At 41.4% G+C, this 18697-nt stretch overlaps 1 protein-coding gene across 2 annotated transcripts in view; it reads right to left on the bottom strand.

Moving 5' to 3' along the window:
• Nucleotides 1–1106: 1106 nt before the first annotated feature.
• Nucleotides 1107–18697, bottom strand: part of LOC136711520 (sterol 26-hydroxylase, mitochondrial) — a 38914-nt gene continuing 21323 nt past the window's right edge. For both annotated transcript variants that reach the window (XM_066687838.1, XM_066687839.1), the window contains exons 4-9: nucleotides 12856–13053; nucleotides 10982–11145; nucleotides 9955–10121; nucleotides 3775–3856; nucleotides 2622–2825; nucleotides 1107–2308 (exon numbers count right to left, since the gene is read on the bottom strand). In XM_066687838.1, coding sequence (XP_066543935.1) covers nucleotides 2192–2308; nucleotides 2622–2825; nucleotides 3775–3856; nucleotides 9955–10121; nucleotides 10982–11145; nucleotides 12856–13053 — 932 coding nt within the window. In that variant the 3' untranslated portion in view covers nucleotides 1107–2191. The remainder of the gene's footprint in view (nucleotides 2309–2621; nucleotides 2826–3774; nucleotides 3857–9954; nucleotides 10122–10981; nucleotides 11146–12855; nucleotides 13054–18697) is intronic.

Below are 18697 nucleotides of genomic sequence, written 5' to 3'. Positions count from 1 at the left end.
AAGAGGTTCGAAGGTGGGTGGTTGAGGGTCATAGGCCAGGCTGGGAAGTCGATTAATCTGCGGAATCTGTGGTCCCAGTGGCTGGGGTTGGCCCTCCACAGGGGAGTGGTGCATCACCAGTGGATGGAGCTGGCCACTGGTGAAGAACATTGGCAGATTGTCGTTCCAGACGACACGAGATGAGGTGCTGGCAGCTTACCATGGTAGCAGAGGGGCTGGCCATTTCGATGTGACCAAGATACTCCGCCGCCTACAGCAGGACTTTTACTGGGGGCAGTGCCGGCGGGATGTGACAGACTATTGCCGCCGGTGCAACGCGTGCACCACCCATAAGGGTCCCCAGGAGCGGTCACGCGCCCTTCTCCAACAGCACGTTGTCAGAGCACCCATGGACCGGGTGATGGTGGACGTGCTGGGCCCATTTCCACGCTCCACCTCGGGGAACAGGTACGTGCTGTTGGCTCTTGACTATTTCACCAAATGGCCTGAAGCTTACGCGCTTCTGAACCAGGAGGCCGAGGTCAGAAAACAATTAATTGCTGTCTGCTCAGTGGATTGTGTGTGTTGCAGAGAGGGGACTCTGAACCAGCTAATTTTTCTCAGGAGCATGTGTGAAGTGCACTTTCAGAAAGCTAGCCCGAAGATTTGTGGCATGGCAAACAAGTATACCTGTTAAGACAAAGGGAAACAAGATCAAAGGAAGAGGTAGTCAAGCAAAATAATTTCCCCACTGATTATCCCCATGATTCTGATTAACTTAGTAGTGCAATATTGGACTTTACATTCATTATCTTGCAAATATATTGTTTCAAGGGTTACAGAGCTCCCAGTAGTATTTTGAACTAACTGAACTTCTGCAGTTACTGACATGGGGCCGGATTAAATCAAAACTTTGACCGACCCACTAATAGCAGACTACAAACCTGTACATCATAGCGGTTACATTTATGATTAGAAGAAAGTGTCATCTTACTAAAAATGAAGCCGCAACTGACTACAGTTCTGTAGTTTTTGATTAGCGGGTGGGTTGATTTTGTCATCATTCTCAAGTTGACACCAAGACATATGTCTACCAAGACGCTTTCATGAACAGAATCCATGGCAAATTGTTTTTATCAGCAACCCTTTATACAGTTTGTTTAAACTATTTATCAATTACTTAATTTAGGAAATACACATCATGTCTCGCACAAAATTGCTGAAATCCACAGAACATTACAAACTTAGTGAGTTTTAACATGTTTATAGAAATGTAGAATATCTGCTCTCTACAGGTTTCAAATACAGTATGCCTACAAATCAGTGCACTTGGAAGAAAAAAACAAAAACAAATCCAAAGATATTCCAAATGTCTGAAATCCCACAAATAAATTTTAGAACAAGAAAAAACAAGTCAGGAGTGTTAGTCTGTTGGTATTTCTCACTTTCTCTAGACAGTAAATCTTAATCATTCATTTGCAGAAGGCAATATGCAGTATAGCCACTGTAGCTATTAAAGCTATTGTGAACTAAAACTATTTAGCATTTATAATTATAATATATTCATAATTAAGGGAAGAGAAACAGCAACAAAGTGCGGATGGAGTGGGGGCTGATGTATCTTTTTTTTTTCCTTGTTCATTCACATACTGGATCTGGACGTATGTTGTGCACCCCCTGCTCTAAACCAATCATTTACAGACCACACTATTTCCCCTTTAACAACCTTTACCTATTCTGGGACATAACCGACTAATTTGTTTTGTACCAATAAATAAATAATCTACATCACAGAAATACAGGTCTATTTACAACTTAATATTTTAATCATAGACCATTTCAAATTGACTTAATTAATAATGGTACAGAATTTAAAAATCCTCCTTAATTCATAGAAAATAAACATGTACAGTGACAGTCAATAGATTAATTATTGAATGCAATCAAAATGCCAGAAATTAGATTTAGCTATAGATATAGCTATAGTGCAAAATATCTCACAGCTTCTCTTTACAAATGCTTGAACACAAGTAGATGATTTAAGCTGTGGATGCACCAAGAGTGTCAGATTATACTTTATAACATTTAATAATGTAAAGGTATCAGAATCCATTATAGCTATCAATGGTAGTACTGGGACAGTACCTTCCCCTCAGTTACACAGAAACGATTAAATTAAGTCTGTTTCCAGAGAAGTTCTTTGTTGTTCCTTTCACTTCCTGGAAATGAAGTGCAGGTGGATCGGATCCCTTGGGATCATAAGTGTGCGTGTCTTTGGTTTGATGTCCTTGGCTCCAGCTTCTGCCCGGACTTCAAAATGCTGCATTAGCTGGGGAGAGAGGAAGTACTATGTCACAAATAGGTAAAACAAAAAAATAATTTAAGGTGTCACATTCTGAAATAAGGTTAGTAGTATAGTGGAAGTTGACTTATCACTATGCCAACGATTCAAGGTCTGGGAGCATGATTTTTCTAGTGTAACAATTTAATTATACATGTGTGTCATTACGCCATTTCTTCCACAATTGAGTAACACTTTTTTCTGTATGACAGCAGATATTTATTTATTGCTTTGTCCACTTTGTTCTCACATGCTCCATTCATTTTGCCCCCAAGCTTTGGGCTCAGCTATCCAAACTCACTCGGGAGAGGGCGAAGTACATTTCTAGTTCTGCCACCCTCTTGCCCAAGCAGGCGCGCACCCCCACTCCAAACGGGATGGAGCTGTAGGGGTGGTGCTGGAACCGCTCTCCTCCTCTGAGCCAGCGCTCCGGAAGAAACTTCTCCGCATTGGGGAACTCACTCTCGTCATGGCTAGCGGCGTAGTGACACAAATGGAACTGCGTCTGCAAACAAAAAATGCCGGTTACGCTTTGAGTGGCAATGATGAGTTGGCAAGGGTCAGTTAAGATACAAATGTTTTTTTTTTCAGTGTTACAAGTATCAGAATATTTCTGTCTCTTTCTCTAAAAGCAATTACACCTTGTGCAGTATGGGCTGTACAAACTGCAAAATGGCATCTCTTAGACAACTAGAGATAACACTTATATTATTTATGATAATTCACACACATAAGGATTAGACACAAATATAGTTTACTTGGGGGGAAAAAGATTTTGTTAAACATAATGTTCAAAATCCCCATCTTAAAAACTATTGGTCCAGGATCAGACATAACCAACCCACAGTATGTCTTAAATAATGATCATTCTCTAAATGGGATGACATTTACAGTGAGGGAAAAAAGTATTTGATCCCTTGCTGATTTTGTAAGTTTGCCCACTGACAAAGAAATGATCAGTCTATAATTTTAATGGTAGGTGTATTTTAACAGTGAGAGACAGAATAACAACAAAAAAATCCAGAAAAACGCATTTCAAAAAAGTTATAAATTGATTTGCATGTTAATGAGGGAAATAAGTATTTGATCCCCAATCAATCAGCAAGATTTCTGGCTCCCAGGTGTCTTTTATACAGGTAACGAGCTGAGATTAGGAGCACTCTCTTAAAGGTAGTGCTACCAATCTCAGCTCGTTACCTGTATAAAAGACACCTGTCCACAGAAGCAATCAATCAATCAGATTCCAAACTCTCCACCATGGCCAAGACCAAAGAGCTGTCCAAGGATGTCAGGGACAAGATCAAATACTTTTTTCCCCTCACTGTATACACAAGATAACAGTTATGGGAACTGATTTGTGAAAAATGCCTACTGATCATCTCTTTGGTTTGGAGAAAACAGCGGAACCAAGTGAAGACAGGCGGACAACTCAAACTGTTGTGGGAAGAACCTACCATCTTTGGGAACAAGTAGTTATCCACTACCACTTCATTGTCCACTGTAAGACGGCCATTTCCTGGAACAACGGGGTATAACCTGAAGAAGAAAGAGGAGTGTACTGTACTGCAGAAAGATTTGCTTACATAAATAAATAAATAAATAAAATTCAATAAATCATCCCCTCCAAGGCATCACATTTATTTTCTCAAGAATTAAAGTTTCAGAAACCTGTTCCTCAAGTGCCCCAATCCAGTTATGGATCAGTTCAGCACAGCACTTGGACTCTAGATCTTGAGGGCTTAAGGGTATACAGGCATTTATCTCTCAATGACTGAATTTACCAAAACATGGGCTTAGTTGAACGTGGGTCAATTTGATCCCATTCTGCTCTTTGTTCCTAAGTTCTAAGTTCACAATGACTTTCTTGAGACTGCTTTGTTTCCAGGTTTGAAGCAGGTAGCAATTTATATGCACCGAACCTGCACTACTACCAGGACCAGAAGTTAATAAAATCCCTCATCATATGTATTCAGCATCAAAAATGTGTTGCTCCCAAAGAAATTGCGGTCATCTTATAATAATATGATATGGGTTTTCCAATAAGTCTTAAGCAAACAGCAAACAGTTACTTTGGGCATTTAGAAGCAATAATATTGCTTACAGTCCCATAAAATTGTTATTAGAGTTTTATTCTGTTTACCCACAGATATACATAATCCCTTAGTTAAAATTAAAGGGGTCTTTCATAACTGAACTGTATTATTGCACTTTTGTAATGGTCTTATATTTTGTAAGTCACCCTGGATAAGGGTGTCTGCTAATAAATAAATAATAATAAACATATTGAGATAGTGGGTTTGATTCAGTATATTGCACCTCATGCATAGTGAAGTATAAATAAGTATGCTCTCTCTTTTAAGATGTACACATTTTACCATGAACAAATTAAAGAAAGTTCACATCCAACACTATGGTGTCTCTCCTACACAAATTAATCATTTGGGGGCCAATCTGAAAATGTAGGGCCCTATGAAATCCACATTGTGCAGAACATGGACAGAACTCATGGTAAAAAACTGAATTAAGCATTCAAACACATTACAACAAAGTCAGTTCAAACAAAACACAATATATCTAAATGCACTGATATAGCGCAGTGTTTGTATAACAAGAGGCTTTGGAAACTATGAAAAAACTATTTTTAACACCTTTCATACACGACCTTGAAGAAACTGTAAAAACGCACTGCCTCTTGTGCTACTTCACTCTCACTACTGTACCTTTATCGGTTGGGTAAAAACAACCACCAATAAAAGTTATAATTTTATAGCTCTGATATGACAAAGTGACCTTCACCTCGACAATTAAGTCATACACTCAACAGCAGTTAAGATTCTTAGGCTGTTTACCTGGGTCAGTTGTGTAGAGTAGGTCAGGTCAGTGGAACGTCATTCCTAGCAACAGGCTTAGCAATAATGGTGCAACTAAGTTTGTTGCTATGAAAATGTCAGAAGCTCTGACTATTAATTGGGGCATTTTAATCCTGGAGGTTCTGTTGGGAAATTAAGTCCATCTGCCCATACATTAAACACAATATTTAATGCTAAATTTACATTTGTAATGCATGGATAGAGTTAAGAGCAGTTTGAATTTAATGAATATAATGAATCACAGATAGATGAAAACATGTCTCTCAACTAACACATTACAGATTTTTAAAACTGAAAAATCTGAAATAAGGAGGAAATAATTCAAAATAATAAAATGGATTTCACAGGACCCTAAAAATGTAATTCAATGTATCTTCATGCTGCGCTGTCAATCAAACCAGTCCAAACACACAGCACACAAAATACCTGGAAGTCTGTTAAATGCTACAGATGTCAATGTACCAAGTAAGATTGATGAGTCATACTTTTCTCATGTCTGGGTATGTCTGTATACAAGACAGCAGCACAGACAGCTCTTTGGGTATACAGTGTAATCTCTAAGGCAGGAAATTACTTTAAAGTATTTTTACTTGGGCACACTTCAATGTCAAGGCAGCAGGCAGAATGTGATATTGCACAACGAAACCCCCATTGGGCAATATTTTAAAATACTGTGTAAGCAAATAAAGCCATACTGGAACTCACATTGCTTTTGGCTTCTAATATATCTATGGATGTTAACTGAGGACTACCTAACTATTTATTGTTTTGCATATTGCATATCATATTTCAGATAAGGATAATATCCAATCATTAAAACTGAAAAAATATTTAATATGGGCCTATGGCTCTTTGATTTGCATGAAAAACAAATCTACATGTATATATAAAAAGGGAAAAAATCCATAATATTCTTGTCATAGGAACAAGTCACATTTTACTAACTTTCCATCAATCAGACACATGAGAAATAACCATGAAAGTCTTACTAACCAAAAATGGCACAGAGATAAATTCTTTCTGTGAGAAAAATCATAATCATTTTCATTAGATTAAATTAAGCTTAGGCGGTGTAACTGTGTTGGGAACACAATATATCTACACTGTAATAATATTATTATTATTACTACATTTCTTAGCAGAAATCCAGGGGACTGGATACAATTACCCAATTACACAGCTTGGTTTTTAGTGGAGCAATCTAGGTAAAAGTCCCATGCTCAAGGATACCACAGCAGTGTCCTTCACCTGTTATTGAACCCACAGCCCTCTGCTCCAGAGTTCAGAGTCCTAAATGCTACTCCACACTGCTATCCAACAGCCTGTATTCTGAGTTTTGTTGGTAGCTGTTAACTGCCTTCTGTAATGAGATTTCATTAACAGTGACTTTCAGTGACTTCTCCTGTATAGTGCAATTGTGTGTTTTGTATCATTCTCTGCAATCAGGAAAGACTTCATAATTTGCATTCCATGACACTCATTCTTGTTTTTCCAAAGACATTCAAACCACCTTGCAAAACTATGAAATACCATATTCCAGACTGTCAAGGTACATGATTTTTGTTTTACCTGACACAGAATAACTCAGTATATTAAATAAATAAAAAATAATACAGAAATGCCTATAATATTCCTGCAAAATAACACATACTGGCTGTGAAACTACATTTTGACGAAAAACCAAGGAAAACACTCAAGCCTGCAGAATAGACTTCATGAAGCCCACAGAATGCAGAATTCAACACAATACAGCCCATGTTTTGCTTGATTACTATTACTTGTGTTGTTGCCGTTATGGGATATGTATATATATATATACACACACACACATATACATACATACATACATACATACATACGTAATGTGGAAAAAGGACAATCTTCAATCAGGTTGGAACGTTAGTTGCAATGCCTTTAATACACGCAGCGTGGAGAGGAACAGTCAATCAAGATCAAGAAGATTCCAAAGTCGCTCTGCCTTCATTTTAAAAGTCAGAGGCTTTTATACACAAAATCAAAGATCTGGTTACAATCAGAAAGTCATTACTATATTATCTTAGAGAGTTAGCTAAGCAGAATATATATCATTATAGGACACAGTTCATAGATCAACACATGGATTTAGGGAGCAGGCACTTCAATCATACTGTTTGACATTGTCTCCAAGATTCTCATCGTAAATAACAAACAGAAATCAAACTACTTTCTGGTCTGACCTAGCTTGACCTTATCTTTCTTAAGTATACAAGAGAGAAAAACAGGTATGAGAGAAATAATTTCTAACTTTCCTTCCACAATACATATACACAGAATTATTTATTGTCACATAACAACAACACCACAAGTAATGGTAATCAAGCAAAACAATGCTGTAAAATAGTATAGGTTCAGGTAGATTTACCACATCCAGGTTTATATTGGTGTATTTAATATCTGTTCTTGCTAGACAGGTACATTTCTTCACTATGAAGGTCAAATTTACTACTTACTGGTACAGCACTTTATAATGTGATAATACAAAATATTGTTATAATTATAATTTTAAAAGTTTCTTAATAAAAAGAAAATGAAACATTCTGCATTTTTTCACATTTCTTTCCAATTTATAAAAATGCAAAAAAACTTTCGTATTCTTTAGATTTTATACAAATTATATCAATATCTAAATCAGTGGGGGCTGTGATCGCGTATTGTCAGGGGTGCTTGCAGATCGGGTTTAGCTATGCATACTTGCATAAAAATTACAAAAACTTCATACTGGCAATATAAGTATTTTGCATTTCCCCCAAAATAATATATCGAGTATATCACAAAAAAAACTTGTTATATCGTCCAGCCTTAGGCACAGGTGTACTATTTAATTGCATCTCAGACCTCTACAAAACCAGCCCACCTCCTGAAGGGCCAAAGGGCTGGGACTCCAGCGAGGACACAATTGCAAGGAGACGCCACCCTTCATCACCTACAGCTATGACTATCTTCTCTTGTCATTCACCTGCTCAACTCTGTTTCTCGAATCCCTCCAATCTCATCTCTCTGCCACTCCCCTCCAACTCTCTCCTATCCCTTTCCCTCTCTGACCTTCAGAATGGTCATTTGACTTCCAACAAAGCTGACTTCATCTCTGCTTTTGCCTCCCACCTCTTTCCTCCTACTTCCTCTCATGGAAACCTGGATCTCCCCTGAAAACGCGACTACACCTGCTGCCCTGTCCTCTCTTTGTCCGGTCCTATTCTCCTAGTCTGTCTGGGTGGGGATGGGGGCCTGGGCTTCTGCTCTTTCTCTCTCTCTCCTTCGTTTCTCTCTTCAATCCCCCCTTTTTCTCCTCTATTTCCATTAACAGCTTTGAATGTAGTAGAACGCCTTTCTCCATGTCACCTCTTTTTACTGGTTCTATACCCTCCCCTTGTTCTACTCACTTTCTGGATGAACTGGACTTTCTTCTCTCCTCACTCTCCTCCCCTACCATCCTCCTGGGTGACTTCTCCCCCACATCTCCCTACTGAAGTATTTGCTTCCTCCAGGTCTCTTACTGCCCTACATTCTTTCTCTCCAAGTCAGAGAAAAGTATCTCCTCTGTGCCTCAAAGCCACAAACCCACCTTGTGCATCCTTGACCCTCTCCCCCCCACCCCCCCTCAACCCCTATGCCTGCTTCAGGTGATTGCTCCTGGTCTACTACCTTTCATCTCCTCCCTCCTCAAGACCTCACTTCTCTCTGGCCGTTTCCACTCTGCTTTCAATCAAAAAACCTCACCCTCAACTCAACTTCTGCAGAATTGCTGTCCAGTCTCCCTTCTCACCTTCCTCTCTTAACGCTTGTGTGGCAGTACACTATCAGATCTCTTCATTTCTATCTCTCCACTCACCACAGCCTTTGTCACTGTTAATCACCCCATTTTCCTCTCTTCCATTGCCCACCCTAAAATCTGACACTGCTCTTGCCTGGTTCTCCCCCAACCTCAAAGAACAAACCTACCAATCTACAACACTCCCCCTCTTCTTCTACTAAGAATCTAGGAGTCACCCTTGATGCTGCTCTCACATCACCAAACTTACACTCATATTGATTCATCCTGAGCAACATATGCTGAATACACCAGACTCTTATCTCTCCTTAGACTCCCTCTAGACCTCTCACATCCTCCTGTACCAGAAGACTAACTTTTCATCCCTGGACCCTAAATGGTGCAATGACCTTCCCACTGAGGTCAGAACAGCAGAGTTCCTGACCACCTTCATAGCACTCCTGTAATTTTGCACTTTATATAACTCTATTTTATTATGCAGTTTGCTTACATTTCTAGAACTCCCTTTAGCTCATACCTAGTACTTCAACTCATCAGGCTCAAACTTACCTATTGAACTAGAATGTATGCTTTGTATTTTATATTACCTGTATATATTATCTACATTTTAACTAATTTTATTTTATTAACTGTACTTATAAAATGTTTTATTAGAAATTTGTACTGTATTATTGCACTTTTGTATTGCTCAGGTCACCTGTAAGTTGCCCTGGATAAGAGTGTCTGCCAATAAATAATAGTAACTAGGACTTAATTGTATTATGTCTGCACTTGTTATCTCATTGTACTGGGATGTGTGCTTATTGTATTTTGTACTGATTGTATTACTTCACTTTTGTAATGCTTTAAAATGTCTATTGTGTAAACTGTAAGTCGACCTGGATAGGCTAATAAATAAACACTGCTAGGCTAAGAGCTTAAGCAGGGTACCACGGATGTAGATTCTGGGGACCTACCTTAGTATCTCCTTAATGACTGCCTTCATGTATGGCATCTTGGCCAGGTCCTCAGTGGTTGGGACCTGGTGCCCAGGACAAACTGAAGTGATTTCTCGGTACAGCCGATCCTGACTACCTGGGTCTCTAGCTAAGTGGTAGAGTGTCCATGACATTGTGTTGGATGTCTAGAAAGCAAAGAGAACAAGAGTGTGAAACACACCTATAGCACTACCTACAGCTAGTTAATTTAGTCTACATTCACTTGATATTAGTCCAATTCAAGATATTGCAGAGTTGTAGACACCTCTCAGTGTGTGGATGATTCATTCTCAGCGGCCATTCCTGTGAAATGCTTGGAGACTGTTTTCCAGACCCAGTCAGTGTCCTGGTTAGTCAAACCAAACTGTTCCAAGTTTCCCTGAACAGGATTTTTTTTACTTTTGAGGTTTAATAGTCCATGTATATTATGAATAGAATTGTATAACGTGTATTACAAGTAGAATATAGTGGACGAGTGACAAGAACACAATGAATGCTGACTAATTTAACAAGGTTGTTCGCAAGCAGCACATTAAGTGTCATTTACAGGTTCATTGAAGTGTCCCATGCATTATATTAAGCATCATCAGTTGGTTAACCCTGCCTTCATTCATAGATTGAAGCTGTTCTGTAAAATATAGTGGATTTCTATTTATGTATTTATGTATGTATCTTTTCAAACTTTCAATAGCTGTACGTAGTGGACTAATCTATTTGGAATTAAGAGGTCTCAAAAAGGTGAAACTGACATTTTTGTATTTGAGATTTTAATAATACCATTGTGTGGTGCCTAGTACACATTGAATAAGTATAAGTAAAGATATTTCAATTTATGTGCCTTCCACTTAACAATTATATATATATATATATATATATATATATAATTGACAAAATAAATAAACCATGATCAAAATATCATGTTATATACTCTATATTGTCTGCAACATCCACAATATATGTATTTTTTTAAACTTAAATCGCCCACCCCCAATTCTGACACACTCACTGTGTCAACCCCTCCCAGCAGCAGCTCTGTGATGCTGATGTAGATTTCGCGGAGAGACAGCTTTCTACAGGACAGCAGGGATGTGAGGTACATTCCCTCCACAACTTCACCTTTCTTCACCATACCGTTGATGTCTTTCACCTTCTGGTCAATCAGCTTCTGGGCTACAAACAAAGAACATGATTTTAAAGTAACTGTAACAATATTATCATTTTCTTAAGAAATCACAGCACCACTGTGTTACCCAATCTTAACCCTGTGTCCTCCCTTCCATGCATCGGCAACAATACTTATTTTGTTATGGAGACAAATTAATTCTGCTTTTCATGTTTATTTCAACATTATACTATATATACTCACCTAAAGGATTATTAGGAACACCATACTAATACTGTGTTTGACCCCCTTTCGCCTTCAGAACTGCCTTAATTCTACGTGGCATTGATTCAACAAGGTGCTGAAAGCATTCTTTAGAAATGTTGGCCCATATTGATAGGATAGCATCTTGCAGTTGATGGAGATTTGTGGGATGCACATCCAGGGCACGAAGCTCCCGTTCCACCACATCCCAAAGATGCTCTATTGGGTTGAGATCTGGTGACTGTGGGGGCCAGTTTAGTACAGTGAACTCATTGTCATTTTCAAGAAACCAATTTGAAATGATTCAACCTTTGTGACATGGTGCGTTATCCTGCTGGAAGTAGCCATCAGAGGATGGGTACATGGTGGTCATAAAGGGATGGACATGGTCAGAAACAATGCTCAGGTAGGCCGTGGCATTTAAACGATGCCCAATTGGCACTAAGGGGCCTAAAGTGTGCCAAGAAAACATCCCCCACACCATTACACCACCACCACCAGCCTGCACAGTGGTAACAAGGCATGATGGATCCATGTTCTCATTCTGTTTATGCCAAATTCTGACTCTACCATCTGAATGTCTCAACAGAAATCGAGACTCATCAGACCAGGCAGCATTTTTCCAGTCTTCAACTGTCCAATTTTGGTGAGCTTGTGCAAATTGTAGCCTCTTTTTCCTATTTGTAGTGGTGATGAGTGGTACCCGGTGGGGTCTTCTGCTGTTGTAGCCCATCTGCCTCAAGGTTGTACGTGTTGTGGCTTCACAAATGCTTTGCTGCATACCTCGGTTGTAACAAGTGGTTATTTCAGTCAAAGTTGCTCTTCTATCAGCTTGAATCAGTCGGCCCATTCTCCTCTGACCTCTAGCATCAACAAGGCATTTTCGCCCACAGGACTGCCGCATACTGGATGTTTTTCCCTTTACACACCATTCTTTGTAAACCCTAGAAATGGTTGTGCGTGAAAATCCCAGTAACTGAGCAGATTATGAAACACTCAGACCGGCCCGTCTGGCACCAACAACCATGCCACGCTCAAAATTGCTTAAATCACCTTTCTTTCCCATTCAGACATTTCAGGAGATTGTCTTGACCAGGACCACACCCCTAAATGCATTGAAGCAACTGCTATGTGATTGCTTGGTTAGATAATTGCATTAATGAGAAATTGAACAGGTGTTCCTAATAATCCTTTAGGTGAGTGTATAGTATACATTATAGTCTCTCTCTATCATTATAAAATATGAGGCAAACAGAATATATAAAACTCCTTTTCAGCCTTCAGCAATCCAAAAACTTTTTATTACACAGAAATGTAGTAACAATAGACACATGCATACCTTCCAGGAAATGGACTACAAATTCATCCAGTCATTTATAAAGTATATTTAAATATAATTATAACCTGATGTCAAGTGTCTTATGGCTCAATGCTCTGAATTAATAGTACACACCTCCTAGTCCCTTAACCACCATAACTCCACACACCCCTTTCCCACCTGCCAGAACACTTACCAACATTGTACAGATCATCCCAGGCCTGGACAAACCTCTGCCAGAATGGAAGGAAAGCGCGAGTCCACTGGGGGAAGAACAGGACTGTCTCCGAGAGGGTCAGCATCTCCCCTGCGGCCTTTATGAACTTCTGTGTGTCCTGGGGAACGTCATCATCCAGACAGCGCAGCCGAGTCTCAAATAGGATGGAGGAGATCCCTGGGGCAGACAAAATTAAAGCCTCTTTCAACCTACAGCTGCATCCATTCCCTTAGTTTTACACATACTAATCAAATTACACATTTTGTCACTTGAATGTGGGCTTTGGAACATTAACGAGTTGGAATGGCCAATTATGGCCAAGCCGGAGCTTCCCGATAGACAGAACCAGGTTTATTGTCCAAGTATTCAAGAATCTGTATCTTAGTCAATTCGAATGAGGAGGGCAAGACCGGAGGATGAAAAACAACCCATTTAAGAAGATTGATTGTGCAAGTGAGATCCAGATGTAAAATCTGATGAAATCATGTAAATTCATTTTTAGGCAAGCTATGACTTAATGTAGTGAAATAAATATGTATCCATTGCCACTGGCAGTAAATAAAGATAAAAAAATGATTGGAGGGCCCTGGTAATAACATATATTCCAAATATATATATATATATATTATGGGTGTATGGGGATATGTGTGGTTAATAGGGGTGTAGCGGTACACATATCAGTACCGTACCGTTCGGTACAGGACGTTCGGTTCGGTACGCGTTGTGATCTGAATCAATAGTCTAGTTTGAACCACGCACGTTACTGTTTTGTGTGCTGAACTAAAATTGTAAACTCCGAGTTTCCCCCCAGAGAAGGATCTTTTTGCCGTAACTTAGTTGAAGTAGCTGAGAACAGCTGATGCAACCTCGTAAATAATATGGCGAACACAAATAACAGCCAGAGCCGGCATTGTTACACTGAGATCGGGGCTGCGTCCCAAATCGCACACTTGCTCCCTACACCCTTCGATATGTGTACACTTGTGCTTACGTCACAGAGTGTGCACTTGAGTGAGGAGGATGCAGGGTGTAGGGTGAAACTAAAAGCGCTCAATGGGACACACTTCAGCGTCAGCATTCAGCGCCTTTGCCTTTGTCTGAAAAAGTACCTACGCAGTCTTTTCTTGTATTTGTATTTAATTAAAATAGTAATAATAATAATAATAATAATAATAATAATAATAATAATAATAATAATTTTGAAATACACTGTTCGTTAATATCACCTCCTAGTTTTATAGGATACTACTTCAGTAATTAATTAAATTATAGTTTCCCCCCCAAATTTTTTTTTAACTTTCTAATCGTATATTTTATTATTATTATTATTATTATTATTATTATTTTTATTATTATTATTATTATTATTTCTTGGCAGACGCCCTTATCCAAGGCGACTTACAACATAAGTGCAAAAATACAGAGAAGTACAAGGCATCAATCATTTCAAATTCAACTTAGCTAAAACATAGCAATTCAAAATAATAAATTTTACAAATTCCAATTACAATTTAAACAATTACAGTAAGAGACTTCCTAAATCCTGGACGGTGAAAGCTAAGTGCTATCAAGATGTAGGTTACAGACTAGGGCTACGGGAAAGGGAGCAAGGAGGAAAACAATCAAGAACGCGAGGAGCATAATAAGCTGAAGTGCTATCTAGCAGGGATAGAGGACTAATATTACAAGTGCTGTCGGAAGATATGCGTCTTGAGTAAGCGCCGGAATGAGGTCAAGGACTCTGCTGTTTTGACTTCGGTGGGCAGGTCTTTCCACCACTGAGGGGCCAGGGATGAGAAGGAGCGGCTCTGGAGGAAGGAGAGTGGAGAGGAGGCAGAGTTAGCCTTCTGGCACTGGAGGAGCGCAGTGGTCTGGAGGGGATGTATGGAGAGTCGAAGGTAGCTTGGTACAGTGTGGTCCAGACAGCGGTAGGTGAGGGTCAAAGTCTTGAACTGAATGCGTGCCGCTATCGGGAGCCAGTGGAGGGAGCGAAGCCAGTGGAGTAGCGTGTGCGAATCATGGCAGAGAGAATACCAGACGAGCCGCAGAGTTCTGGATGAGCTGGAGTGGGCGGGTAGTGGATGCAGGCAGGCCGGCCAGGAGGGAGTTGCAGTAGTCCAGGCGGGAGAGGACCAGTGACTGGACGAGTAGCTGAGTTGAGTAGTCGGTGAGGAAGGGACGGATCCGGCGTATGTTGCTCAGGAAGAATCTGCAGGTGCGCGTCAGCGTGGTGATGTGCTGGGAGAAGGAGAGCGCAGGTCCCACAGCGGTACAATATTACCCCGTTTCCACTGGCCACCTTTTGGTGCACCTCGGCCATAGTTGGGCTGTAACCGTATGAATTTGTGAATTTAAATCATGATTATATAATAATTTTATTTTATCTATCTACGTATTATTTCCTTGATACATCATTTAACAATTTCTACAACTGTCTAACTAATATTACATTTACATGCACCCACCGCTGCTATATTTTCCCAGTTGACTTGTCTCCGCCTTTAACGTAAAGAGTTCTGGGACTTCAGCGCTAAAACACTTCCGCATAAGTGCGCTCTTTTGCACATTACGCTTTAGGGAGCACTGAAGGGCACAAACGGCTCTATTAGGCTCCCTTCACTCGGTCCCTTTTGCGCCAGGCATACATTTAAAGGGTTAATGGCACAGGATTGTGCCACGGAAAACAGGGTTTTGAATATGGCAAATAATGCACATAGCCATGTGTGCCGCGCAAACCCCTCTGTGCGGTGTGCAAAACCTATGAATATCTAGCCCTATGTGTATGCATATAAGTATATATTTACCGACTGCAGAAATACATAATTACCTTGTAAAATTTGCTATTAATACAACCACTACCCAATCCACTGTCAATGGTGTCAGGACAAGGTATTTTCTTATGGAATCCAATACAAAATAAAAGTTGATGCTGCACACAATGTTATACATGTGCGATTAATTTATTTAGCAACACTTATTGTAATTAATTAAGCTTGTGTGGAGGTTATCCAGGAAAAAATTAAAAACACTGAATTTGAAAAAGTTTCAGTAAGTTATGGATCCCAGAGTGTTTATAAATGTATTAGATGTTCTAAAGAATAAGTTCTGCCAGTTAGTTACAATCAGTTAGCTACATATAGCCCGTGACTGTATATTTCATATTGATATCCTAAGCTACACAGGACAGATTTAAACACAAATGTGCAGTTTATTTAATAATGCAACGCAGTTTAATTCTCCCGCAGAGAAATAATAAGGGAAAATATCTGGGAAAAATATCTTAAGTTAAATTGTCAATGTTAATCAGATCATGATGCAGAGAGATGTCATATTTTTTTTTTGCTCTGTTCAAAATAATTAATACGATGAAACGGGAGCAAAAACGTGGAAATTAACACTTATTTTTCAAACAAATACCATATTTTTAATTGATGTAATTTGTCTTATAAATAGGTTTTCAATATGTCCCATTCACTTCCTAGGGCAGCTGTAACTAACAAAAATGAATGGAAATGTGGGCAGCAAAGTTTAGGTGTACGGTTACAGCCCAACTATGCCGAGGTGCACCAAAAGGTGGCCAGTGGAAACAGGGTAATATTGTACCGTTGTGGGACCTGGGAATAACACAAAGAATTTCGTGAGGCAAACAGCCATGATTTAATGACAGAACAGTAGCAACAGCGAGGACAAGATGTATACATTAAAACATTAACTACTGTACTAGTTATCCTTCGGGTCGAGAAACTGCCCAGAGGGGTAGAGGCTATGCAGTTACTCATCGGAACTCTGTGAACGTATGTGTATCAAAGCTGCCTACCGGACCGAGGGAGTGTGTCCCCCCCCAGAAGACCCCCTCTTCCGTCTGCTATAATTAGTGGGACACACACCCCAATTCTTCCTCTTTTGCCGTTTCACGACTGGGACCCAATCCACGGATCTGTGAGCATTAAACACAATTTACATATAGACATTCATTTTCTTATTAAATTGTATTGCTGTGTCTAACCCGCCTTTATCAGCAGGCTTTCTTTCCACAGTAATCTTCTTTTCAGGCAATTGAGCACGGGTAAAAAAAAAAAAAACTCAGCAGCAACGACCGCCCCAGCGAGCCCCTGGAGACCTGCGCTGCCGTCTCATGGCCTCCACCACTGCCCCCGCCCCTGCTCCGACCCCCAACCCGGGGCCCTTCCCACCCTGGCAGGCGCAACCGAGGTCGTGCCATCACAGCCCGTGCCCAGCTGGCTGTGCAGGCACCACTTCTGCCGCCGCCCCAGCCATGCCCCTGACAGTTTCTCTGGCCCACCACTACACCCCACAGCAACTCTCAAATTGGCAGATATGCACCCACACTCTTGGGTGCTCTAAACTGTTACAGTCGGTTACTCCCTCCAGTTCCACGACCGGCCTCCCTCCTTCCGAGGTGTGATGCGCACACATGTGAAGGACAGCTTGAAGTGCGCCGCACTTCGCACAGAGATGTTGGCCCTGCTCAAGAAGCATGTCATCCACGAAGTGCCCACTCTGGTGCAGCACGAGGGTTTCTACACTGCCTACTTCCTGATGCGGAAGAAAGATGGCAGTCTCCGCCCCATCTTAGATCTGAGAGCCCTGAACCGCCACCTGAAGGTCTTGCGCTCCAAGATGCTCACACAGCGCACCATCTCCCATGCCATGTGGCCAGGGGACTGGTTCATCACGGTCGACTTGAAAGACACTTACTTTCATGTCCCGAATGCGCAGCACCACAGTTAGTTTCTACGCTTTGCCTTCGAGGGTAAGGCATACCAATACGCTGTCCTCCCCTTCGGCCTGTCACTAGCCCCTCGCACTTTCAGCAAGTGCACAGATGCCACCCTGGCCCCCCTGGCGTCCACATCCTGAATTGAACTGGCTGGTGTATGCACAATTCAGGGAGCAGGTTCTACCCCACAGAGCCCTGGTCCACGACCACCTCTGTGGTCTGGGACTTCGGGTCAACTGGAAGAAGAGCCACTTAATGCCGACCCACAGGCAGCGTAATGGTGCACATATGCCAGAGGCTGCTGGGCCTCCTGACGGCCATGTCTCCAGCCTTGCCCCTGGGCCTCCTGTGGTTGAGGCCCCTGCAGCGGTGGTTTGCTGCTCTTCACATGCATCCACGATGCGTTCACCTCCGCCACGTGTGTGTCACTCCGGCGTATTGGAAGGCACGTCATTGGTGGTGGAGCCCTTCGAATCTGACCCTCGGTGTGCCCATCGGGCCGGTTTGTCACCGAGTGGTTGTGACAATGGACGCCTCAGACCATGGCTGGGGCGCCGTCTGCAATGGTCGCGGAGTCAGGTGAGTGTGGGGCGAAGCTCACTGAGCCCTCCACATCAATGTGTTCGAACCCTGGGCCATCTGCCTGGCCACGACACACTTCAGAACAGTCCTGCAGGACCGTCATGTGCTGATCTGGATGGACAGCACAGCTGCGGTGGCCTACATCAACAGGCAGGGTGGACTGCGATCGACTGTGCTCAATCGCCTGGCTCGTCGCCTGTTGCTTTGAGCTCATCCTCTATTCTGCTCGTTCTGAGCAGTTCATCTCCCGAGTCGCTCCAATACAGCAGTGGACCTCCTCTCCAGGGGGCTCCAGGGGGGTGCACAAACTAAATCGAGATATTATTTTTAAGTCATATCGCCCAGCCCTACCACTCAGTATCCCCTATGCCTTCCCACCACTCCCTCTTCTACCAGCCGTACTGGCAGTGATCAGGAGGGATAGTTCGCGGACCTCCTGTCCTTGTTGGACGGCGAGCCCCTCTGGGCGAACCAGCTGTCACAGGCCCAGGGCACGCT

The sequence above is a fragment of the Amia ocellicauda genome, chromosome 16, assembly GCF_036373705.1.
Source record: "Amia ocellicauda isolate fAmiCal2 chromosome 16, fAmiCal2.hap1, whole genome shotgun sequence".
In the NCBI taxonomy this organism is placed as follows: domain Eukaryota; kingdom Metazoa; phylum Chordata; class Actinopteri; order Amiiformes; family Amiidae; genus Amia; species Amia ocellicauda.
This window is presented reverse-complemented; position numbering and strand designations above follow the sequence as displayed.